The sequence below is a fragment of the Ambystoma mexicanum genome, chromosome 1q (genome assembly GCF_040938575.1).
Source record: "Ambystoma mexicanum isolate Mex_15411 chromosome 1q, UKY_AmexF1_1, whole genome shotgun sequence".
In the NCBI taxonomy this organism is placed as follows: domain Eukaryota; kingdom Metazoa; phylum Chordata; class Amphibia; order Caudata; family Ambystomatidae; genus Ambystoma; species Ambystoma mexicanum.
The window spans coordinates 74,592,252-74,617,754 of NC_090922.1; the positions used below are offsets into that span (position 1 = coordinate 74,592,252).

At 44.9% G+C, this 25,503-nt stretch overlaps 1 protein-coding gene across 5 annotated transcripts in view; it reads right to left on the minus strand.

The window, feature by feature from the left end:
• DEF8 (differentially expressed in FDCP 8 homolog) overlaps positions 1 to 25,503 on the minus strand; it is a 641,504-nt gene that overhangs the window by 470,090 nt on the left and 145,911 nt on the right. For all 5 annotated transcript variants that reach the window (XM_069635559.1, XM_069635560.1, XM_069635558.1 and 2 more), the window contains exons 3-4: positions 17,270 to 17,361; positions 16,113 to 16,262 (exon numbers count right to left, since the gene is read on the minus strand). In XM_069635559.1, coding sequence (XP_069491660.1) covers positions 16,113 to 16,262; positions 17,270 to 17,361 — 242 coding nt within the window. The remainder of the gene's footprint in view (positions 1 to 16,112; positions 16,263 to 17,269; positions 17,362 to 25,503) is intronic.

Genomic DNA, 25,503 nt, shown 5'->3' on the forward strand with positions numbered 1-25,503 from the left:
ACCCAAAAATTACATTTACTCGTAAATCGCTCTTGACCAACACACATTAAACAATAAAACCTCAAAGCAGTTCTACAAAAAGGTCAAATACAAGAATTCATAGAGCATAGTCCGTTTTTAGGTAGGAAGCCATGAGGTGGAGAGAGACCACCATATGCACTGTTCCGTGATTCTCTGTAAATAGAGTGAACCTCAGCGTCCGGTCCTTGTGTCAAGTATTATTTGGTTGTAACCAGGGTTGACCGGATTGCTCATTACCCTGGAGTTCCCCCTTTGGTATATTAGCCTTATAATTATACAGCATATTGTTTTAATTTAATTGACCCACTTAAAGTTCTACTTGTTTCATTATTCTTGAAATTGTACTACTTTTTGTAACACCTTTATTCATCATTTATCAATTATAACAGGTATAGTTAATCACAACCAATGGAAAGTTACAATACATGTGTATTTGGGGTGGTGGGCAGCATTATTAAGGGGGCACACTATCCACAGTTACAATTCATAGGGTGCTTAAGATATCCATATCAACCTCACCTCCCTCCTGCTCGTTATTGGGCTCACGCCCTCCCCTCTGCCACACATGCGCTTCTCATTGTCCTGTTGCATCACTCCTGTCTGCTGTGGCTAAGTATTCTCTCAAGCGAGACCAGATGTCCATCAATCTGGAGGCTGCATCCCAGCATATATCACTGACTGATCATGGCAGTAGATCAAGTCTTTCAGGCAGATTTCTGCCTTTGGAGCCTGTGTGTCCATTCCGCCCCCAGAACATAGCCACATTCCACCTAACAATCACTGTTGCCAGATTGAAAAATTGTTATTCCTCCTGCGTCTCTACCCAGAATAGATCCAACAACCAAAATGTAGGGTCTGCCTTCAAATTCACACCCATTATTCTGGACATTTTATTCCCGACATCTCTCCAAAAGTCCTGCACCCTCACAGCCGCCCCCCCCGGCCCCTCAAGCCAAGTGCATAAAATCTGCCCATTTCCTTGCACACCTCTTGCACTTGTCTGGGAGGTCTGAATTGTGCATGTGGGTTTTATGTGTTGTCTAATATGCCTGGTGCAGGTACTTGAAATTAATCACTTGTGCCCCTGGTTCAGAGATATTTTCTGTGTTTGCTAGTGTAGTGGTAAGTTTGGACTGGAAAAGTTATGTACTATACAGTATACGGTTGCATTATAAAATTGAGTAGGTACTGCACACTGCCATCTTTAAACAACTGTTCCTTGCTTGTGCAAGACTTTAGGGTTCACTGCACAAGTCTTTGCAATGAAGGCTCTTCGCCTAGTGTGTAGCTATGCTAGCCTACACATCTCTCGCTTCCGATGGGTGTAACTTTTGGCACATGTAAGTATGTTTATTAATTTTATTTTTTTATTATTGTTTATAGTTTGAAGACAAACTTTTACAATATATTTGATTCAACTTCAATTACAGTTCATTTTAGAAATGTAGACAATGATTGGTATTGATAGGGCATAAGATCAGCGAGATTCAAATTAAGACCTAAAATGATTACTGTATAAACATTTTCAGTACTAGAAAATAAGATGTTATAATGGATACGAGTCGTAGACTCGTCAAAAACAAGCTATTTGGGTTTTCTTATAAATTTAAACAATATTCAAAGTACATATTTTAGAATACATCCAACATAAAAGATGTGTTTACATAAAACAAAATTTAAGAGATTAAATTCTCGTACAGGATGCATTCAACAATTTTTGTACACAATACAGTCAACAATTTCATAAAATATTTAAACAGATGTACAACTGCAGATAAAACAGATATAGATAAATCATGACAATATACAAACATAAATTGAGAGATAGTTATTATCGTATATTCAATCAAGGACATAAAAACACCTTGTAGATTTTTGTACAAAATACACTCATCATAAAATATTTATACAGATATACAACTGCAGATAAAATAGGTATAGATAAAACATAACGATATACAAACAAAAAATGAGTAATAGTCGTCATCATATAATCAAGGACATAAAAACAGATTGTAGATTATAATACAAATGATTATCAAGTAACAAATTTCAATGAAAACTTTCCCAGAAAAGAAAGTAATTTTAAAAAGGTTTTAAGTTAGTTAGGAAGTAGATTTCATGGTTTTTGTGATAATTCTTTGTTGGTGGGAGAATTTTTTATGGTTCATTAATCAAGGATGGGTTTCAAACGGCGAGACAAAGTGAGTATTAGTGATTGGCTAGTGCCCCACATCAATCTACTCCATAACATTTCTCTTGCACAAGATGTAAACCCTAAATGAAAAGGGGCCCAAAATAACATTTCTTTTCATTTCAAAGTACAGACAGTACAAGGTTAAATGTTTTAAAGACTCCATTTGCTCTATATTAAATCAAAAACAACAGTTTTCTTTAGAATCTAGATGTGTAATGAGGTTCGAGGATTTAATTATTTCAAGTGTGGTGATATTGGTTCAGTCTGAAGCATAGGTAAACCTCATAAGCTTTGTTGTAAGGAAAAAGCTGTAAATACGACAATCTGGCTTTCCGTTTCGAAAGAAAGATTGCATATTCCTTATAATTCTTGTAGGATGCAATTGAGTCTAGTGCAACTCGCCAGTCGTATTCATGCAGCTTGTGATTTACATACGTGGGACGAGATAGAAGATCTTCTCGGTTTGTGTCAATCTTATCTAAAAGTGCAATCATTCTATCCTCAAAACTTACAATGTATAGGGCGTATGTTTTAGGCTCCTGCTTCCATAGGAAAAGGGGCTTTAGTAGACCAAAATCGTCATACTGTAAGCATGCCCACCCGTGTGTGAACCTTGGAGTATATTAAGCGCCACTAAATGCATCACTTTATGCTGTCCTTCCAGAGAACGCTGTTTGCATGTAAGAACGCAGCTGGTATCAAAGACTTGGATAGAGTGGTTTTGTTCCCCTCTTGTAACATTGTTTCCGTACGAATTCTTGCCCTGTATGGTGCACCCCTTCCTTTGAAATGCATGTGTTCATTTGTGTATAAGAACAGTGCTCCGAGATGGGGTGTGGGGGGTTCTCACTTGTGTGGAAGTCTTGTATTGTCATTGATTTTTGTCCTGATACTTGCTTTTTACTAATAAATTGTTCACCTATCCACCAAAACGTCAGTGCTAATTCTTTCCACAACACTGGCATGCTTGCTTCCACTCCCGATCTGTGAGTGTTGTCCCCAACATCCCTTCCCACCGATCCCTCGCTGCTGGCGAGTTAGGTTCCCTATCTTGTAGTGCTTCATGGTATAGGTTAGAGACTAGGTGTGAGCCAATGACCCCGGTAGAGAGCGCGCATGATCGAGGCCATCCTTGGTTCAATTGGGACGTTCCACATGCGTTTCCTCAGTGCTAGTTTTAGCCTATAATATAGGAATAAGGTCAACCCATTTTACCGGTCCTCCAGCTCTTAACTGTTCCAGGCTTATATTGGTTCCTAAATAGGTCCCCAGCTGTGTGATGCCCAAGCTGTCGAAATGTACATGCAGTTGCCTCTCCAAGGTGCTCGGAACCCCCGGGGCGTTATATAGTGACAGAGTTGGTGTATATGAGGAGTCAGCCGTGCAAATATTCTCCATCTGGTGTAATGCCCTCTTGCTTCTGTTTTAAGTGTATAGTTTAGGTGATCTCACTTTGAGATCACTGTGTGTATAATATATATGTCTATATATTAATTTTTATTGAGCATTTGTTAGGTGCCTATACAACAGAATGGTGTTTCGAGGCGCCACAAGACTAAGTGGGGAGGGAACAGGGGAGTAAATAACAGGAGCAAAACAGTAAACATACAATCGTGGTCCTACTAGGCTTTGTGAAATTATGGTCTCAGCCAAGTTGCGGAATATTGCTCAATTTCTGTCTTTCCGTAAACACCTAAAACCTTTTTGTTTTAAACTCTCTCCTGTGGATAAGCTCATCTCTCTCTCATACCTAGCACCTTGACTGGTCTTTGTTCGCGCTCTATCAAATACCCGTACAATCCTGAGCTAGGCAGCGAATTCTCCCTCTTTGGACCTCAATACCCGTACTGAAACCTGCATTTCTCCCCCAGACTGAACCCTTGCTCCCTTCAGGACCTTGCCTAAACCTTCACACACTCTCCCTGCCCAAGTGGCAGTGGTGGTGGTGTAGTACTGTTCCAAATGTACTCTTTCTTCTACTCCTCCTCTCCTCACAATTTCCCTCTTTCAAATACATGATCTCTGTCATGATCTCTGCTTCCAAAAAGGTCAGGGTTTTCCCAACTCCCTTGGAAGCAGATCCATAACCCAGGTTCTGAGTGCCAACCAGTCCCAATTGGGACCTTTTGGACCCAGTCCTGGCGCCAGTGGCACCAGGCTCATAAATATGCCCAGTCCCAGCGCTGGAAGCGCCGGGCTCATAATGCTTGGGTGGACTTACCTTCAGCAGACCAGGCTGCTTACTTGCCTGCCAGTTGAGCCTCTGATCCTCTTCTGTTTGGAACTACTTTTCCTGTTGGGTGGGGCTGGAGCCACTCCCTAGATTCAGAACACTGGAACTCTTCTGGAAGGCAGGAACTCTTTTCTTACCAGGAACTCTTTTCTTACTTAGGCGTGGCTGTGGAAGGAGACACCTAAGCACTACAGGAGGCTATTTAAACCACACCCGGTGGATGAATCTTGCTTTGCGTTATTCTGCAACCTCTGCAGCAGAACGCTCATCGTGTCTTCTGCATCCGGTCCTGGGCCTAAGGAAAAAGGCTTACCATCCTGAATCCAGTCTTCAGCAACACCTATAAAGACAAGAAAGAACAGGTTAGCATTCCGGCATCTGAAAGGCAAAGGCTTACCATTCTGAATCCAGTCTTCAGCAACACCTATAAAGACAAGAAAGAACAGGTTAGCATTCCGGCATCTGAAAGACAAAAGTTTACCAACTCTTCGGCGCTGCATCCCGCATCTGAAAGACAAAACAAGGTGCGTTTAAAGACATTGGGGAACTTTAATACTCACGTGCCATTACTCCTTTCCACATCTAATCCAGTGGATATTCCGGCACCCTGCAGCCGCTCCGAACTCGTACCTGCAAAATAAAAAGACAGTTAGAGCGCATAGTGAAGCAGGCAACAAGCGCTTACTTACGTGCTTCCAGGCGCTTCTATTCATCACACGGGCTCCATCTTCAACTCACTTCAGCCCGTCATCCGCCATCGCCGGAACCCTGCAAAACAAGAGACATCATTACTAAAGACTTTAAAGACATTTGAATGACTCGAAACTTACCGTTCGTGCAGTAAACGACGGACAGCAGTCCTCTGAAGTCAAGAGGCCTGCGCTACCTATCCAGTGAAGAAACTGGTTACAGCACCCTGCCCCGAGGCAGATGGAGAGCTCGGCATTCACTTACCTAAGGTGAGAGCGTTAACCTTTGGGGGTCTACAGGAGAGGAGAAGAGGAAAGAGATAGGGACACCCCAATAACCCCAGTTCATTAACCCCATATTTTCTATCTGCAGACATCTTACTCTACACGTCAGGCATACAGTGCACAGAGGTCCAGCCCAAAGAGCCAACCGGGTGCTACACATCACCTTTGAAGATACGGTAGTCGCCCAGTCAAGACCGGCGCCTCTGCGAGAATCAGGTGAGCGTTACAGAACGCAAAGCCTACCGCAAAACTCTCGCCCAGGCGCTATGGAAACCTTGGATACTGACCCCCTAGCCCGGTTACTTGGGGAACTAAGGGCAGAAGTGCATGCAGCTCGTCAGGAAACGAATGCTCTAAGAAGGGAACTAATTATTTCCAAGGAGACAACAGACAATCTTGCTAGACAAGTGCTACAGTCACAAGCCGGACAGACCCCGTTACCCGCATCAGGGGCAAATCTTCCTTCAACATCCTCTATGAATCCAGTGCAGATCAACCTACCTGGGAATGTACCTCTGGCTCCGCCCGAACGATTTTCTGGTGACCCAAAGAGGTTTGCAGTATTTATCAATCAGTGCCGGTTGCACTTCTTATGCCGGCCAGCAGCCTTTCCAACTGATCAAGCAAAAGTAGCTTTTGTACTTTCGTACCTTAGTGGCAATGCGGCAGACTGGTCGATCCCTCTAGTTAATCAAGATGATCCGGTTCTCCATGATTTTCAAGCCTTTCAGCTTAGTATGGAAAAACTGTTCGCAAGACATTCACAGGGGCAGGCCTTGGACAATGAGCTTCTTTCGTTGCGACAGGGTAATCAAGACCTTTTGGCTTATATTGCATCTTTCAATAGACTAATAGTGGAAACTCAATGGCCTGAGGACAAAAGGATTACGCTGTTTTATAGAGGTCTACGTGGAGAGCTCAAAGACGTTTTAGCCCAAGTAGTGAATCCCCCACAAGACTGTTCGGATTATATAGACTTGGTCGTTCAAATAGATCACAGGCTGCAGAACAGGAAGGCCTATCGTTCCAAGTTTGATGCTCGAGTATTTTCCAAACCGCCAACTCCTTCCAAAGGAGTAGACTCCGGGGAACCCATGCAAATAGGGGGTCTGAAAGGTCCTCTAACACAAAGGGAGCGGGAAAGGAGGAAACAGTTGCAATTATGCCTATATTGCGGAAACTCAGGGCACTTTCTTCGAGACTGTCCGGTGAAACCTGCCAAGAAGGCAGTAGGAGCTGCAGTTACCAAAGTTACAAACTCTGAGCAGGGAAACGACCTCGCCCGACAAGAATAGAGGTCCTCTTGCCGAGCGTGAAAACCAGTTCCGTGACCTCGCATTTCGTGATACCTATGGTCCTCATTAGCCCTGATAATCCGGATCGATTACATGCAATTGAAGCTTACGTCGACAGTGGTGCCATCGGCAATTATGTGGATCATGAAATGGTTTTGAGGATGAATCTAACTCTTTGTCCCAAGGCTGTAAAGGACGTCATTACTACGGTGGATGGTACGGAGATAGCCTCCGGGCCAGTAACGCATACCACTCAAGAGGTGACGCTAGTAAGTCAAGATGGACACCATGAGAAGATCGTGTTCGATGTGATCAAGGCCCCTCAGTTTCAGATTATTCTAGGAATACCTTGGTTAGAGAAACACAATCCTCTGATCGATTGGCGAGCAAGAACGGTCCAGTTTCCAGAATGTGTCTCTACTTGCCACCCTCCACCTGGTGTTGCACTGGCCGCAATTTCTTCAGAGACTCCCCAGTTACCTCCCGAATACCTAGAATACCAAGATGTTTTCGGGAAGGATCAGGCTAACTCTCTACCTCCTCATAGGTCTTATGACTGCCAGATAGACCTGATACCTGGATCTACTCCTCCTTGTAGTAGAATGTATGCCCTCACCGAGCCTGAGAACCTTCACCTTCGACAATACCTGGATCAATACCTGGCAAATGGGTTTATTCGTCCTTCCAAGTCCCCTGCTTCTTCAGCTTTGTTCTTCGTTCCAAAAAAGGAAGGAGACCTTAGAACTTGTATCGATTATCGCTCCCTGAACCAGATCACCGTTAAGAATAGATATCCGTTACCTTTGATCCCTGAACTCCTGGACCAAGTCAGAAAAGCATGCATATATACAAAGCTGGATCTTAGAGGAGCTTACCACTTGGTACGAGTAAAAGAGGGCGATGAATGGAAGACGGCCTTCCGCACCAAGTATGGGCTATTTGAATATCAGGTCATGCCCTTCGGACTTTGCAATGCCCCGGCCGCCTTTCAATATTTTATGAACGATGTCCTCAGAGAGCTCATAGATGTATGTGTTGTTGTTTACATTGACGACATCCTTGTTTATTCTTCATCGGAATCTGAACATCGGAAACACGTGAAAATGGTCCTCGAAAGATTGCGTCAACACAAACTTTTCGCTAAGTTGGAAAAATGTGTTTTCAACGTGACTGAAGTTGAATTCTTGGGATTCATATTATCACCTGGCGGAGTGCGTATGGATTCAAAGAAGGTCGATGCAGTTCTCAAATGGCCATCACCATCCTCCGTAAAAGGTGTGCAAAGCATGTTAGGCTTCGCTAACTTTTACCGCAGGTTTATCCCCGAATTCTCTCGAATAGTCCAGCCCATCACTGCCTTGTTAAAGAAAAACAAACGTTTTGAATGGTCTACCGAGGCGGAACAAGCTTTCCAGGATTTGAAGACTAAATTTATCTCTGCACCAATCTTAAAACACCCTCGCCCCGAACTCCCCTACATCGTGGAAACTGATGCTTCAAGCCTTGCCATGGGGGCAGTTCTATCACAAAAGGACCCGGTAACCAATTAGTTGCATCCCGTGGCATTTTGGTCCCGCAAATTCTCGCCTCCTGAAATCAATTACACGATTACTGACAAGGAACTTCTGGCTATCAAGTCTGCCTTTAAGGCTTGGCGGCATTATCTGCTGGGGGCCCGACACACCGTTACTGTGATTACGGATCACCGAAACCTGCAATATTTGAAGACCGCAAAAGCCCAATCCTCTAGACAACTCCGTTGGGCATTATTCTTTGCCGAGTTTGACTTCATAATTACCTATCGACCTGGTACAAAGAACGGTAAAGCCGATGCCCTTTCTCGGATGGGAGTGGAAGAACACTTGGTCAACCCTAAACCTGTACCAATCATTCCCGAACAAAGAATTCTGGGTGTAATCGCCACAGAATCCATAGAGGAAGTTAAGGATAAAGCCAGGCAACTTGTAACTCCAGCAGACATACAGAATTGGCATCTGCAGGGAAAGGACTTTGCAGTAAAGGACAACTTATTGTATTTCCAAGAACGATTATACCTACCCAGCACAGATTTACAGAAAAAAGTAATCTCTTGTTATCACGACTCTTTAATGGAAGGTCATCCCGGTATAGCCAAGACCTCAGAAAAGATCAAGCGCTACTTCTGGTGGCCGTCTTGGAAAAAAGATATCAGAGACTTTATAATGTCCTGTGGAGTATGCGCCCAAAACAAGAGTCAAAAGGAAAGACCAGCAGGCCTCTTACGCCCTATTGACATCCCACCTCGCCCTTGGCATACGCTTTCTATGGACTTCATCACCGATCTACCTCCATGCTCCGGATACAATACGATTCTAGTAATCGTGGACTTATTCTCCAAGATGGCGCATTTCATTCCGCTCAAAGGCTTGCCAACAGCAGCAACTCTGGCCCGAGAATTTCTCGAAAACATCGTCCGACTGCACGGTTTTCCTTCGGTTCTAATTTCGGATCGAGGTAGTCAATTTATTTCTCATTTTTGGCGAAGTTGCTGTCGGTCGGCTCAAATTGATGTGAGACTATAGACCAGTCACCACCCTCAGACCGACGGACAAACCGAGAGGACCAATCAAACTCTGGAACAGTATTTACGCTGCATGCTGCAACAAACTGAAAAAACTTGGAAAGATATCCTTTGGATAGCCGAGTATGCCTACAATAACTCTGTCCATTCGGGAACTGGGAAAACCCCGTTTTTTCTTTTGTACGGCAGTCACCCTCGAACCTCGGAGTTGGATCCCCTCCAAGATCTTGAAACACCAGCAGTAGACTACCTGCATTCTACAATCACCCAAGCCTTTAAGGAAGCTGTTTCTCACCTTCAAAGGGCTAAAGAACAATACAAGAAAGGAGCAGATCAACATCGGAAGGAAGCCCCTCACTATCAAGTAGGGGATCAAGTCTGGTTATCCACCAAATATCTATCTCTAAAGGGGCCACGCACATTCAACCCAAGATACCTTGGTCCCTATTCCATCACTACCATAGTAAACCCAGTAGCGGTCAAGTTGGACTTGCCCCCGCACATGAAGATACATCCGGTCTTCCACGTCTCTCTATTAAAACCCGTGCAACCTCAAACCCGACTAACCAAATTTCCAAAACCTATCCTAGTGGATGGAGAACTCGAGTTTGAAGTCAAAAGCATTCTGGACTCCAAGATCTCCAAATCTAAACTATTCTACCTAATTGACTGGAAAGGCTACGGCCCCCAAGAGAGATCCTGGGAACCTGCTGAATATGTCCACGCTCCTCGCCTAATCAAAAGATTTCACCGAACATTTCCTGACAAGCCAAAACCCCCGGAGAAGCCTGGTTTGGGAGGGGCCTTGAGGGGGGGGTACTGTCATGATCTCTGCTTCCAAAAGGTCAGGGTTTTCCCAACTCCCTTGGAAGCAGATCCATAACCCAGGTTCCGAGTGCCAACCAGTCCCAATTGGGACCTTTTGGACCCAGTCCTGGCGCCAGTGGCACCAGGCTCATAAATATGCCCAGTCCCAGCGCTGGAAGCGCCGGGCTCATAATGCTTGGGTGGACTTACCTTCAGCAGACCATGCTGCTTACTTGCCTGCCAGTTGAGCCTCTGATCCTCTTCTGTTTGGAACTACTTTTCCTGTTGGGTGGGGCTGGAGCCACTCCCTAGATTCAGAACACTGGAACTCTTCTGGAAGGCAGGAACTCTTTTCTTACCAGGAACTCTTTTCTTACTTAGGCGTGGCTGTGGAAGGAGACACCTAAGCACTACAGGAGGCTATTTAAACCACACCCGGTGGATGAATCTTGCTTTGCGTTATTCTGCAACCTCTGCAGCAGAACGCTCATCGTGTCTTCTGCATCCGGTCCTGGGCCTAAGGAAAAAGGCTTACCATCCTGAATCCAGTCTTCAGCAACACCTATAAAGACAAGAAAGAACAGGTTAGCATTCCGGCATCTGAAAGGCAAAGGCTTACCATTCTGAATCCAGTCTTCAGCAACACCTATAAAGACAAGAAAGAACAGGCTAGCATTCCGGCATCTGAAAGACAAAAGTTTACCAACTCTTCGGCGCTGCATCCCGCATCTGAAAGACAAAACAAGGTGCGTTTAAAGACATTGGGGAACTTTAATACTCACGTGCCATTACTCCTTTCCACATCTAATCCAGTGGATATTCCGGCACCCTGCAGCCGCTCCGAACTCGTACCTGCAAAATAAAAAGACAGTTAGAGCGCATAGTGAAGCAGGCAACAAGCGCTTACTTACGTGCTTCCAGGCGCTTCTATTCATCACACGGGCTCCATCTTCAACTCACTTCAGCCCGTCATCCGCCATCGCCGGAACCCTGCAAAACAAGAGACATCTTTACTAAAGACTTTAAAGACATTTGAATGACTCGAAACTTACCGTTCGTGCAGTAAACGACGGACAGCAGTCCTCTGAAGTCAAGAGGCCTGCGCTACCTATCCAGTGAAGAAACTGGTTACAGCACCCTGCCCCGAGGCAGATGGAGAGCTCGGCATTCACTTACCTAAGGTGAGAGCGTTAACCTTTGGGGGGTCTACAGGAGAGGAGAAGAGGAAAGAGATAGGGACACCCCAATAACCCCAGTTCATTAACCCCATATTTTCTATCTGCAGACATCTTACTCTACACGTCAGGCATACAGTGCACAGAGGTCCAGCCCAAAGAGCCAACCGGGTGCTACACATCACCTTTGAAGATACGGTAGTCGCCCAGTCAAGACCGGCGCCTCTGCGAGAATCAGGTGAGCGTTACAATCTCCGATTCTATGTCGTTTAACCGACAACAGTTTATTCAAAGAAATCGATATATATATATATATATATATATATATATATATATATATATTTCAATACATTTTTTTTATGAAAATGACTGAAAAAACACCAGTCAGCAAACCAACGCAATGCCCTATCGCCACAATAATGCCGCTTATGGTATTCATATATCTTTCCTTCGGCCACCTGCTCCTGCTGGTCAATTTATTGAACTTCTCTCCAAACTAACTGACTCCCTTCCTAGCCATTACCTCATCATCACAGAAGACTTTAACCTCCCCCTTCTCGCCACTCCTCTATCCGCTGACTTTAGCCCTCTTCTCCTTCATCAGTCGCTCTTCTGTCCACTCTGTGCCCACCCATTCAGATGCTAGCTCCCTTGACCTTAGTCTCATCTCCTTTCAATTCTCTGCCTCCAATATCTCCACCGCTCCTTCTGATCATTTCATTGTCTTTGCCTCAATCTCCACTCCTACTACCAACCCTCTCTCCACCTACTACTTCCGTTAAGAAGCACAAGTTTCCCTCCTCCAAATTCCCCATCTGCCTCTCTGACCTACACCACTCTCCTCCAATGCAAAATTCACTGTTGCATCCACTGATCAATCCTTCGCTAACTTTGAACCTGCTCTTAACGCTCCCTTCTCTCACTTCCCCCTCACTATATTCACTCCTAAACACTCCCCTCCATGGCCTTGGTTTACACCTTTCATCTGCACACTTAAAACAATGAGAAAAAAATCTTCATACTTGACAAAGATCTAGACACTCCTCAGATATCCAACTCTAACTGACTGCTCTTCAGAACTATTCCTCCGCTCTGGACTCTGCTAAATGGAGCTTCTCTCTCGTTTCGTCAAAATCCTCTCAAGCTAGGAGCCTCAAAAAATCTCTAAACTCAATTTCTTTACCTCCTAAACCCTTGTCCATCTCCTCTACTGCTATCATTCTTGCTCTCTATTTTGCTTAAAAAATGTCCAATGTTCAAAATACCCTTGCAAATTACCTTCCATTCCCCCCTCCCTCAACTGCTCACTTTTCTCCACCACCTCTGCTGTCCATCTTCCTTTGCCCCCCACTAACACAGATGACATTCTTGTGCTTCTCAGGGCCAACACTTCATGTCCCCCACCCGCCGCCCCAATCAACCCTCTATACCTGCACATAGTAAACTCATAGCTCCCAGTGTTGCTCCATATCTTGCTTCCCTCTCTTGACAGTGCCACTTTCCATCATCCTACAAGTCAGCTACTTTCATTCCCAATCATACGAAACCTGGCCTACATCCTACCTGTCAAATTCCATCCCATCTCTTGTAAACCCCACAATTCCAAAACCCTAGAGCATGCAGTTTTCTACAGACTTGCTGAGTTCCTGCACACACACAACCTTCAGGATCCTCTTCAATCTAGCTTCCAACCTCTGCACTCGGTCAGCTCTTCTCAATGTCAGCAACTACATCTTTTCCGCTCATCATGCCAGATGTTCATCTACTCTTATTGTTCTCGACCTTTCTGCTGCCCTAGATACAATCAACCATTTTGACCTATCAACACAATCTCTCCTAGCTATCAGGGGCAAGGCACTCATTTGTTTTGATTCATATGCCCCCCATCCCACCCCTCAACACTTCCAGGTGTCTTGGAACAGCCTTACCTCCCCACTCACCCTCTTTACCATTGGTGCTCCCATGGGTCTGCCTGGGACCACTTTGCTTCACTCTCTATACCTCTGCTCTTGGTACACGGATCTCTTCCTATGGCTTCTCCTATCAACTACTTGCTGACGACACTCAGCACATCTTCTCCCCAATCCCCCCTTATCCAACGAGCTACCGTGAAAAATGTCCGTCTCTCCCCCATCAAATGCAGGCTAGTATTTCACTCGCTCATGCTCAACTCCACGAAGACGGACATTCTCTACTTCCTATCCAAACGGGCTGTCTCTTCCTTTACGTCCTTGTCTATTCTGCTCTAACCACCTTCCCTAATCTAGTTGCTTCTCCTCGCAACATTGGTGTCGTCTTCGACCCAGCTCACAACTTCTCGTTCTTCATCTGCAAATCTGCCACTACGGCCAGACTTAATCTCAATGTCAGAAAAATAAGACATTGTCTCCCCTTTAACACGACTAAGCATCCAAGCTCCGCTTTAGTTCTCTCTCGATCCGACTACTGGACTTCCTAACTATGCTTTTTCACCTCTCAATAAAGTCCTGAACCTTGGTGTATGGACACTGTTCAACCTTCCCCGCTTTACCTCCAACACAGCAGCCCAATGTCAGTTAGGCTGGTTATCTATGAGACAAAGGGCAAATAATAAACTCATGCTCATCCTCATCCTCTTCAAAACTATACGCAGGCTTGCCCCACCCCACCTATCGGTCCATCTGCCTGCCTACTCTCCCTTTGGTTCCTACAATCATCCCCAGCTCACCTCCCTACCACTTGTGCTCCCTCTCGTTTCAGTTCTCTCCCCTCCTCGCTCCCTTACTATGGAAAGATCTTCCTTTCTGCACTATTCTGACTATACTATTTAAATTCAACCTCCTAGCGATCCTCCTTTCTGAAGAACCACTTTCATAGCATTCTATGCCACCAGATCTCCCACTTCTCCTCTCCCACTACCTCTCTACGACACCCCCACAGCACTTATCCCTCACCACATCACCTTACTTGACACTTCCTCCACTAACCTGTTCCTATATCATGCTCAACTGTTCTAGTCCCAGATTCATATTTCTACCTCCCCTGCATCATATGGCCTTACACTGGTACTCCGCTCTGTAAATTAATGTAAAAAAATAGCTTTCCCTGTAATTTCCATAAATAAATACTACAAAGTACCCTGACCTGGTACTCTTCGGTCTACCAACAGGTGTTTGGAAATGCTTAGGTAGCTGGGCCCCAGGGTATGCCTCCTCCACCAACCTTTAAGAGTCTTCCTAACCCAGGTCTCCCCTTCATATAGGTAACCAGTAATTTTACTGAAAACAAACATAACAGAGTGGTACATTTCACTGCAGCACATAACTGCGAAAAACACACACACACACAAAAAACACACATATATACATACATATATATAGGGTAGTGGGGTAAGGGGTTAAAATGAGTCGGGATGGGGTTGCATTATAAGGGGACACACCCCAAATTTAAAAAAAGAAGGGGGGGAAAAAGTGTTTTTTGGTGTTATGGCCGCGATGAAGTGTACCACTCTGTACTTGAGGTCGCTCAAATCACAAACTTCATATAACCTGCTTCTTGGTTGCTCTCCTTCCTCTTTAATCTGCTACACCCCCTTCTCATCATGCCCGCCATTATCCCATCCAACTGCCCCTGTTCCCTCTACACATCCCTCCCTCTGTGCCCATCTCTCCTCCCCCGCTCAGATCCCTCTCAACCTCTATCCAAGCAGTTTATTATTTTAGCCCCACTCTGTACGTTATCTGTAATCACACATTCAAACAGACTTCCGAGAGGTCTCTGGTCTTTGGTCCTGCAATCACTTGACTCCCATATCGACAACTGCAATGTTAGCACTCCCCGGTTAAGTCTGGAGAGCATGGGTCAAGTCCTAAAAATTAAAGTGGGGGCATAACAAATGCAATGAGATGTGACGTCGTCAGAAATTAGCACATCAAGGTGAAATATGTGCATTTCATTAAATTGGCTTTGCATAACCGCCCAAATTGAAATAGAATCAACACACACACACAAAACCAAGAGAGGATATTTTCTTCTAACAGTGTTTTTGAAAACTTTAAAAGGTGTGCATGTTTTAAATTCCAAGAACCAATACAAATATTATCCCTGGGACTTGCAGTACCGAAATGGGACATTTCCCTTTTAGTTATTCTTTATTTTTCATCAGGTTATATAGTGCAGTGGTGAAGTGTCCGGCCTGCAAACCTGACAACTGCATTTCGATCCCAGAGGTCGGGTTTAATTGACAAATTCAAAGAGGACATTCAATGTTTTCTCATTTTAGCTGGGGGGACTGAGTCCACCCTCTGAATGAAGTAGGTGGACTGAGCGTCCCCCCTCAACCCCCCCCTGCGTGTACACTCCACTTGAGCCCTGCTGGAGAGAGCTCTAAAGGGCGAAACAAGTTTTCTCATGAGTAATAAACGTGAGCATTGAAACTTATAACAACATGTTGGGATACGGAAAGGTGTTGACCTTAATTCATTTACGTTCCAATGGATGTTCTTTATTCTCATTTAAGAACTTTTTCATCTCCTCTTCACAAATTATCAAGTGGTTAGCGTGTAGTGAAACACTTCTCTTTTACTGATGTTCTACAGGGCACAAGGTGATCTACTCCTTCCCCGAGCTCAGTACGCATCATTACCACACAACAAGAATCCGGCAATTGCAGGAATCATAACCACCTACTTTTCATAGTTGCTTTGTGTGTGAATACTGGCCAATTCCTTTCTGGCAATGTATTGTTCCATCTACATCTTGCTAAACAATGTTAATGGCTGCATTATGCTCCCACCACTGCCGAACGCCTACTTTGTCAAAGGGCTCACACTTTCACATTCAAAGTTCATGAATTAATGTTCACAAGGTACCTTCAATTCCTGAAGCTTGAGTCGAAGGTGGATGAGTCTGACCACAGCATCCTTCTGCCTCTCTGAATGTTCTGGTAAGTCCAGGATTGCTTGCTTGCACTCCTCAATGGCCTGCCGCAGCTGCTGCACATCTGAGGTCAGGAAAAGACCCTGCAAGAAAAGGAAGTCACACCATTTCCCATCTCTCCATACCTCCCACAGATATGGAGACAGGACAAGAAAGTAAGCTGTAAACAGAAAAGTAGCAAGTCATGCCATATATAGATGCGCATTATTCCATGGAGGGGCAAGTCACAGTGAGATTAGAAACAGTGGATGCTGTGGACAGATATTGGTACTAGGTTCTGCTTATCACAGGTAGCAGTGGACGCCATTACTATATTAACATTCATGTAGATTTGTGTACAGTGCTTTCGCCTTATATAAACCCAAATAAATATATACAAAAGGACAGAGCAGAACACTAGGGTCTGTGGAACACAGAGGCAGCAGTAGCTGCCATGGATAGGCAGTGACACTGGGTTGTGTGCACTACAGAGATTGCTGTGGATAGGCAATGAGACTGGGTTATGTGGGCTACACAGGTGGCATCATGGGCATAGATGCAGAATTGTGCGACCGGGCAATTAACGCCAAGTCCTAGAAAACAATACAAATTGCCTTTTTTTTTTTTTTTTTTTTTTTTTTTTTACAGACTTTACTCTAGATACAAGTTTTTTGCTAATTGGGGGTTGCATCCCACAGATCCTCCTTTAGCCCCACACCTCTTCTTTCCCCCTTTTTTCCCGTCCATTTGTACTTACTCTTCCACACCACTGATATATTTATGGTCTGTATGGAAATCTGCCGGAAACTGGTCGAGAAAATGGGGTTCTCACTTTAATTTTTCTGACGGCAGGCCGTGGCAATGGCTGCCACAGACAGCTGGAACAGTGGACGCCGCGGACAGATGGAGTCAGCAGTGGATGCTGCACAAATGCAGGAGGCTGTATACACTGCATGACACAAATGGGTGCTACCGACTAGAGAGAGGTGCAATGGATGACAGACAGGTGACAGGGAATGCAATTGCCCAACAGGTTACTACTTGCCATGGACGAACAGGTAGTAGTTAATCCCACAGGCAGACAAGCTGTGTTAAAAGCTGTCACACTCACCTCAGGTCGTGAAAAATGGTCTTCGGCTAACCCCAGATCCATCACCCTTTCAGTGCAGTGAAACTCTGGCTCATAGTGAGAGGATGCCATTTCTAGATTGGGCAAGAAAAATATATTTGAGGTTATTCCATCCTCAACGATGTACAATTTAGAGACAGATTACCTTATACAGCACCTCGTAAATTATCACATCCCTTTACAGTGACAGGTGGAGCAAAAAAAAGATACACCCTAGGAGAATAGTCAGAGGAGGTGGGGAACGAGGAAGGATATAGGAGTGGAAGTTACAAGAAAGGCGGGAGGGGATTAGTTAAAGGAAGGAGGTACTTGTAGAGTAGGGCGGGAGGAAGGTCACTAAAGGATAACAGAGAAGACGAAATGTATAACAGAATCGGGAAAATCAAGGAGGAAAACAATGGAAGGGGCAGAGGATAGCTAATGGTGGAAGTAAAGGAGGAGGCAAAAACGCAGGGTGAAAGAGTGGAGAAGATGGCCAGGCCGAAGCAAAAGACAGTGAAGCAGTAAAGGAAAAAGAGGTGCAAGTAAGAGTGCAAAGGAAACGCATAAGCAAGGAGGTAAGGGTGTGGAAGAGGTAGAACGGAAGTTTATAAGAACGAAGAAAACAAAGATGGATGAAATACAGGAGAAGGAAGCAGGCAGATGAGGGAGTGAGGCAACCGGGTTGGTTTCTAATACAATCCAATACACAAGCACAACTGAAACCCAATAAACAATTTAGATATCCGCTCAAACACGCCAGTCACCGCTTCCGTATACTCAATAGGTTCAAATAGGACATTAATAGTTATTTCATGAAAATACACGCACACATGTTGAACCTTCTAGAAACGAAATACAAGGATTGTAAAAGTTAAGTGAACCTTCCCGCTAATTTATAAAAGCATAGTCTATTTGCTCTTAGTTCATAAAAGAGTCCCGAATGGAAAGGTCTGAACATGAGAAATAGATGCTTTGGTCTAACAATATTCGCACATTCGAAGGCTCCGTTTGATCAGTTCTGTTGGGGATATTTACTAAGTTCTTTAATTTTTGGTTTGGTTCGCCCTCTTGTGAGGTACTTGAGTTTTCTTTAAAAACTGCTTCATAGATGAAAAATTGTTTTTATTGGGTTGCTCTTATCCACAGGGTGTTTAAAAAGAAGATACATTAAAATGTATTCCTATTGGATACTTCTGTTTCTTTGCCCTAAGGAATAGTATCCGGTTGTTTCAGATTTTCTTAAGAGTTCAATTCTCCCGTATTTTATTCTCTTTCCTTCTATTCTGGTCTTTATCATTATTTTTTCAGAGTCCAGTTTAGAAATTTTAACAGTTCCCATTTTTTCTAGGGGGAATCATAGATCAGGATGTCCGGCGAGTTTCGAGTTGGTTCTTTACTAGTCTAAGGCTCTTCCTGATATTGAAGCCACAAAAAGCCTACCGGTTTCAGTGGCATATAGGCCACATTCATCAGGGCTTGGCAGACACTTTAACATTGATGTGTCCACGAGTGGGTGACTGGTCGGATCATGCCAGGGAATCCCACCTGCATTTGGGGGGAAAAAAAAGTGGGGGGGTGGAAGAGAAACGATGAGGGTTTGGTTACATAAAAATTGCACAGCGCGTAGTCATCAAAGCCTTTGACTAGGTCTGGCATACATTTTGGAGTCTTCTGTACGAACTTTGCTGGGGGCCATTTCAATGTGACCCCTTTAGTTGAGCACTATTTTTAACCACTTGTAAAAAGCGATTTATCTTGTTTGCCCCCTCTGGTAAAAGTTGAAATACTTTACGCTTTTTTCAGATTCCAGAGCATGACAAGTAATTCATGCTTTTTTTGGGGAAGTTCAGTATCCAATCTTCCCAACCACACGAATACCTGTGGGGACCACTTTAATTAGGTAGGACCATGTCTAAATTCTGCCACACGTCAGCACCTTTGTAATATACCAGTGTGAGGTTAACAAATGACTACAATGGTGCTCTCCCCTTCTGTCTCCCCCCCCCCAAAATGCAGGTGGGATTCCCTGGCATGATCCGACCAGTCACCCACTCGTGGACACATCAATGTTAAAGTGTCTGCCCAGCCCTGATGAATGTGGCCTATATGCCACTGAAACCACTAGGCTTTTTGTGGCTTCAATATCAGGAAGAGCCTTAGACTAGTAAAGAACCAACTCGAAACTCGCCAGACATCCCGATCTAGGATTCCCCCTAGAAAAAATGGGAACTGTTAAAATTTCTAAACTGGACTCTGAAAAATAATGATAAAGACCAGAATAGAAGGAAAGGGAATAAAATACGGGAGAATTGAACTCTTAAGAAAATCTGAAACAACCGGATACTATTTCTTAGGACAAAGAAACAGAAGTATCCAATAGGAATACATTTTAATGCATCTTCTTTTTAAACACCCTGTGGATAAGAGAAACCCAATAAAAAAATGTTTTCATCTATGAAGCAGTTTTTAAAGAAAACTCAAGTACCTCACAAGCGGGCGAACCAAACCAAAAATTAAAGAGCTTAGTAAATATCCCCAACAGAACTGATCAACCTGAGCCTTCGAAAGTGCGAATATATAAGGGTACACTCAGGTATGAGACCCTCCCCCTGGTCCTTTTGTGTCAAGTTGGTCTAACAATAAGCATAACTTTAGTCATACAAGTTGTGCTTAGTCAAAAGGAGTATTACCCCGCCGCAGTGGTGAGAAAGATACCATGGGCAGACCCTTTTTTTAAAACAAGCATTAGCAAATCCAATCGTTTTGACGTTTACTGTGGTTCTTTGCATTTTGCATTCATAGGCTCCAGGGTGCAAGGAGAACAGTCCAAAATTTCAAAGGAGGATGCAGCAAGGGATTTAGGTGTGCAAGAGAATGAGATGGAGTATAGAGCAAGGGAAGAAGCAATTGGGAGAGGGTGCAATCGATGAGAAAGAGGAAATATGAGCGATAAAGTTTGAAGGTCAGGCTAAGCAATAAGGTGAGAATGTGAGAGGAAGAATGGGTGGGGTGTAGAGAGAGAGGGTTGGGGGGATGTAGAGAGAATGGGGGTGGGAGGGTCGGTGGGTGATGGCAGTGCTTTGTGGGCAAACAAACATGAAAAAAGCAGCCTCCGGAGGACTTGTCAAAAGTAGCCCAAACAGAATCCAACTAGTACACGTAATTGGATAGAGAGTGGGTGTCGGGTGGGTGGTCGTAGAAATGCAGCCTCGGGGGGGGGGGGGGGGGGGGAGTAGCAGGGGGGGCAGACAAACCCCCACCCCTGGATTCCCTGTCCTAAGTAGCCCCAAAAAACTCAATTGTCCACGAAATAGCCCAAAGAACAAGTTAATTACCCGTGGTAACTTTCTTTTGACTGGATGTTCCTCACACGTATTCCTCATCTTTGATATATCCAGGTCTGCTTGCAGCTTGCTTCGGATTTTTTTTTTCATAGTTTGAGCTTTGTGCAACGTCGAGTCTTGGTCTTGGACAGCCTCCGTAGCGTCCCTCGTGACGTTGACACTGGTATATGAAGCACGTGCGCTGACCGTTACCTCAGTTCTAGTTTCTTCCTCCTTTAAATTGCATGCTGTGTCATAGGAAGGAGAAAATCTTGACGTTGCGAGAAAGGAAGGTGCAAGAGACAGAAATTGCAGGCAAGCAAGAGAAGATGCATGGGGGGCTGATGAGGAATATGTGGGAGGAACATCCAGTTGAAAGAACGTTATCACAGGTAAGTAACTTGTTCTTTGAATGGATTGTGTCCTGCCACATATTCCTAATCTTTGATAGACTCTCAAAGCAGTTTGTCTTAGGAGGTGGGTGCAAAGAACGTACTTATTTGTTTATATTATGGAGGACAGCTTTGCCAAATGTGGCTTCCTAATCCTGATAAAGAATCTACACAGTAAAATTTAATGAAAGTATGAAGGGCGACTAGGTTGCCGCACTGCAAACGTCCTGCACTGGGATACCACTTTTCAGAGCAGAGGAATCAGCCATCCCTCAAGTGGAATGTGCCCACAAATCTTCGGGCAAATCTTTGCCTGCCAAAGAGTAGCATTCTGTTATGCACATGACCATCCATCTAGTTTGTTTCCTTTGTGACCTCCAAGCCTAATCTTTGTCCATCTTAACAATGAAGAGCTGTTCAACTTAAACACTTGCCGTCCGTGTGATGTAGTAACATAGTACCCTTTTAGGGTCCAGACAATGAAGTCTCTTCTACTCTTATGATGGATGAGGAGGTGCATAAAAAGGTGGCAACACGATATTGCAAGGTGAGGAAGGAAAGATGATCAGACTCTTAGAACTACCTTGTCCTTGAAAAAGGATGTGAAAGGTGGTTTAGAAGACAGTGCTTGGAGATCCCCCTGCGGGCAGCTGTGATGGCTACTAAAAAGGCCCTTTTCATAGTGAGAATTCTTAAAAGGACCCGTATGTAAGGGCTCAAATGGAGCTCCCATAAGACATCTTAGTACTAGATTGAAGTCCCATGATGGCACAATGAAAGGAGTAGGTGGAAACAAATTATTTTGTTAGGCCCTTAAGAAATTGTACCGCAATGGGCACTTTGAAGTATGATCCCTCATCCGGAGAGCTCTTAAAGATGGAAAGTGCCGCTAAGTAGCCCTTCGCTGTGGCCACTTGCAGCGTAGCAAGAAAGATAGAACATGGGGAAGTTTACATGTAAAAGGATCAAGTTTATTTTCCCTGCACAAGCTGTGAAACATAGTCGAATAGCAGCGGTACATGGATTTAGTTGCTGGCTTCCTAGTTCAAAGTAACACCTCCATTATGTCTTCTGGAAGGTCCCAATCCTTATAGCACACCCTTTCAGATAGCAGGTGTGAAGATTGAGAGTCCCGATCTCTGGTTGAAGAATGCAGCCTCCCTCTTACGAGAGTAGATCTTCTCTTTGGGCCAGACGAATTGGAGGGCTGTTGGCCCTTTACAGAAGGTCTGGGTACTACATTCTCCTGGCCCAATCCGGAGGAATGAGATTATGGTTTTCCTGAACTTTCCAAGCCTCCTGATCATGTGAGAAATGGCGTGGACTGGTGGGAACACATACAGAAGTGGAAATTCCCAGTCCACCAGAAATGTGTCCTCTAGAGATCCTCTTTGCGGAAGTTCCCTGGAGCAGATCAGCTCACACTTCTGGTTGACACTGGTTGTGAGCAGATCCACTTGAGGGGATCCCCAAAGGGTGAAGATCTCCTGCTCTGCCTGCTCGTAGTGTCTGCCTCAGAGTTCTTTTCTGTGGCAAGATGAACTGCCAAAAGAGAGATTCCTTCTCTGACTGCCCAGAACCAGAGTTGCATTGCCTCTCTGCACAGGGGCAGCAACCTTATGCCCCCTCTTTTGGTGAGGAAGTGCATGGCCACTGTATTGTCCGTCATTTTCAGGAAACAGTTCCTCCGTATTGAGGACAGGAAGGCCATCAGCGCTATTCTGATAGCAGTCAGCTATAAAAGGTGGATATGGAGTCTGGACTCGGACCGAGACCAGTGTCCACTTATTGAAAGATCTCTCATGTGCGCTCCCCATCCTGTGAGGGAGGAGTCTGTCACAACGGTCATCTCCGGCCAGGGTTGTCTAAAGAGTTCTCCTCTCTTCACATTCTCTCGGCTGGCCCACCACAGGAGATCCTGTGCAATATTTGTTGGGACCTGAATAAGGTCTGTCATTCTGCCGGAGAATTGAGACCACTGGGATCTGAGAGCCCACTGAAGGGATCTCATTCTCAGATGCGCTTCTGGCACCAGAAAAATGTAGGATGCATAAGGCTGAGCAACCTTAGGAATTTGTAGGCCAAGAGGTGTTGGGCTTTACCAAGAGCTGAATCCAGGACTGCTCCAATAAATTGAAGCTTCTGTGACATTGTCAAGTGGTATTTCTTGAAGTTCAGGGATAAGCCCAGCTCGTGGAGGTAGTGGCAGTAGTAGCAGATGCAACTGTGAAGACTGTTTTCCGGTGAATAAGCCCTGATCAACCAGTTGTCTAGGTAAGGGTAGACCTGCTGCCACCACTGCCGAAACTGATAATGAAAACCACAAACCGCAAATCTCAGGTACTTTCTGTGCTTCTGATGGATTGGCACATGAAAGTAAGCACCCTGAAGGTCCAATGACACCAACCAATCCTGGAGTCGAAGGGCCTGAAGGATCTACGAAAGAGTTCGCACCTTCAACTTGTCCTTCCTGAGGAACTTGTTCAAGCATCTCAAGTCCAAGATGGGTCGCACTCCTCCGTCGTTCTTGGGACCCAGGAAGTAGGGAGAGTACCAACCCTGGTTCCTCTCCACCACAGGTACCAGCTCTATTGTACCTTTCTCCAACAGGATGAGCATCTCCTGTTGAAGGAGCAGATCTGGAACCAAGGCCGATCTGGCTTTCGGTGGGCAATCAGGAGGTTTCTTAAGAAATGGAAGGCAGCTACCGTTTGTAGAACCCATGCGTCTGAATTTATGCTTCGCCAAGTTCGGGGGTGATGTGACAGTCTGCCGCCTACCACAGACTTGTGGGTGGTGGAGTCATTTTGCTGCTCCACCTGCAGCTGAGGTTAACTGCGGGTGTTGCGTGGAGAGTTCTACCTCCTCTTCCTCTGCCTGGACGAGGAGCTCTCTGACCCCTTTGCGAGAACTATCCTCTTCCTCTAGAAACGGAGGAATAGAAACAAAGAGGACGTCCTCTCCATCCTGGACCTGAAGGTTGAGGGTGTCCGATTGCCGCCCCTAATGATTTAGCTGCAGCTCTAGAAGCTTGCAGCTTCTCCAGGCTGTTGTCAGCCTTTTCTCCAAACAGAAACTTTCCATCAAAAGGCATGTAAAGTAAACGTGTCCGCACATCTGCAGAAAAAAACAATTTTCTGTGCCATAACATGCACCTAAGAACAGTACTGGCAGCCATGGACCTACTTAATAAATCCACTGTATCCAGGCTGGACTGTAAAGACTGCCTCATAGCATCTTTTCCATCTTGCACTATGCTTAAAAAGCCTTCCCCTTCTGCTCCCTCCGGAATATGTTCTGCAAGGGCAGCTACACCCCAAAGGGTGTGTGTGTATTTAGCTAAGGCACTTCTAGCATTTTCCGATTTTAGTGCCATGCTTCCTGCACTAAACAATCTCTTTCTCAAAGAGTCAACTTTTCCATCTTCTTTGTCTGCAGGAGTAGAAGGATAAACTACAGACTTAGACAAAATTGTTGCTGCTTGAACAACCAGGCTCTCTGGTGCAGGATGCCCGTTCAGAAAAGGAGGGTCCACCGAATCTGGTCCATACTTTGTTAAACGTTTGTTTACAGGGTGAATGGAATCTGGCTTCAGACAATTTTCCATAACCCCTACCCTTAAGGCAGCATGAAAAGATAGTACAGCCTCCTTCACTGGACCACTGTCTAAAATATTAGTAAGGTCATCTGTCTCGATAGTAGCTGCGGGTTTAGACCACCCCCAGATATTCAGCCACTTTACAAATCACAGATCTATTTAAATGATCAGCATACCCAGTAATCTCGGTTCCCAAAATCAGTCTCAGGAGAGGTCTCCCAGCTGCTTGTCTATTTAAGGTTTCCAACTTGATCTTGCATCTTGGACTCTGGAAAAATAAGTTCTTCTGGAACAGGTGTTCCAAACTCAACCAAAACGGGCTTGATCCTCCTCTTCATCCTCCTCGAAGATGGAACCCATTTCCCAGATGAAATGGGGACAAGGAAGGGGATTACATGACTTGGTCTGTTCAACAACTCGTTTTACAGTCTTTGGCAGCACGGAATGCTCCGATGGTGTTGAAGGCGTCTAGCGTTGTGAACCTGACCTCTATCATCTCCGATGTTTGACATTTTCTCTCGGAGGGTGAGGGGGGCGCACAGGAGGGGGGCATCCCTCCATTTGGAGGACGACTTTCTTTTGGACAGGGATTTGGGAGAGGGCTTGCCTGCATCGAGTTTCCTCTTCTTTTCCCACAAGGCCTTGACAGTCATAGATTGTGGCCTATCTCCAAACACCACAGACAGACACAGCAAGGGTCTGTTATGGACATTTATGCCCCACAGTCTGCACACCGTTTTAAACCTATCTTCGGGGTCGAGGACATGTTCTAAGAATATCGAATCGACTTGATAGTAGGAACAAATGCAATTGAAATTACACTAAGGCGAGTAGCTCCGAAGCACGCAGCAATGCAGAAACAATGGAAGTGAGGTAATGGTCAGCACGTGCGCTTCATTTACCAGTGTCGACGTCACGAGG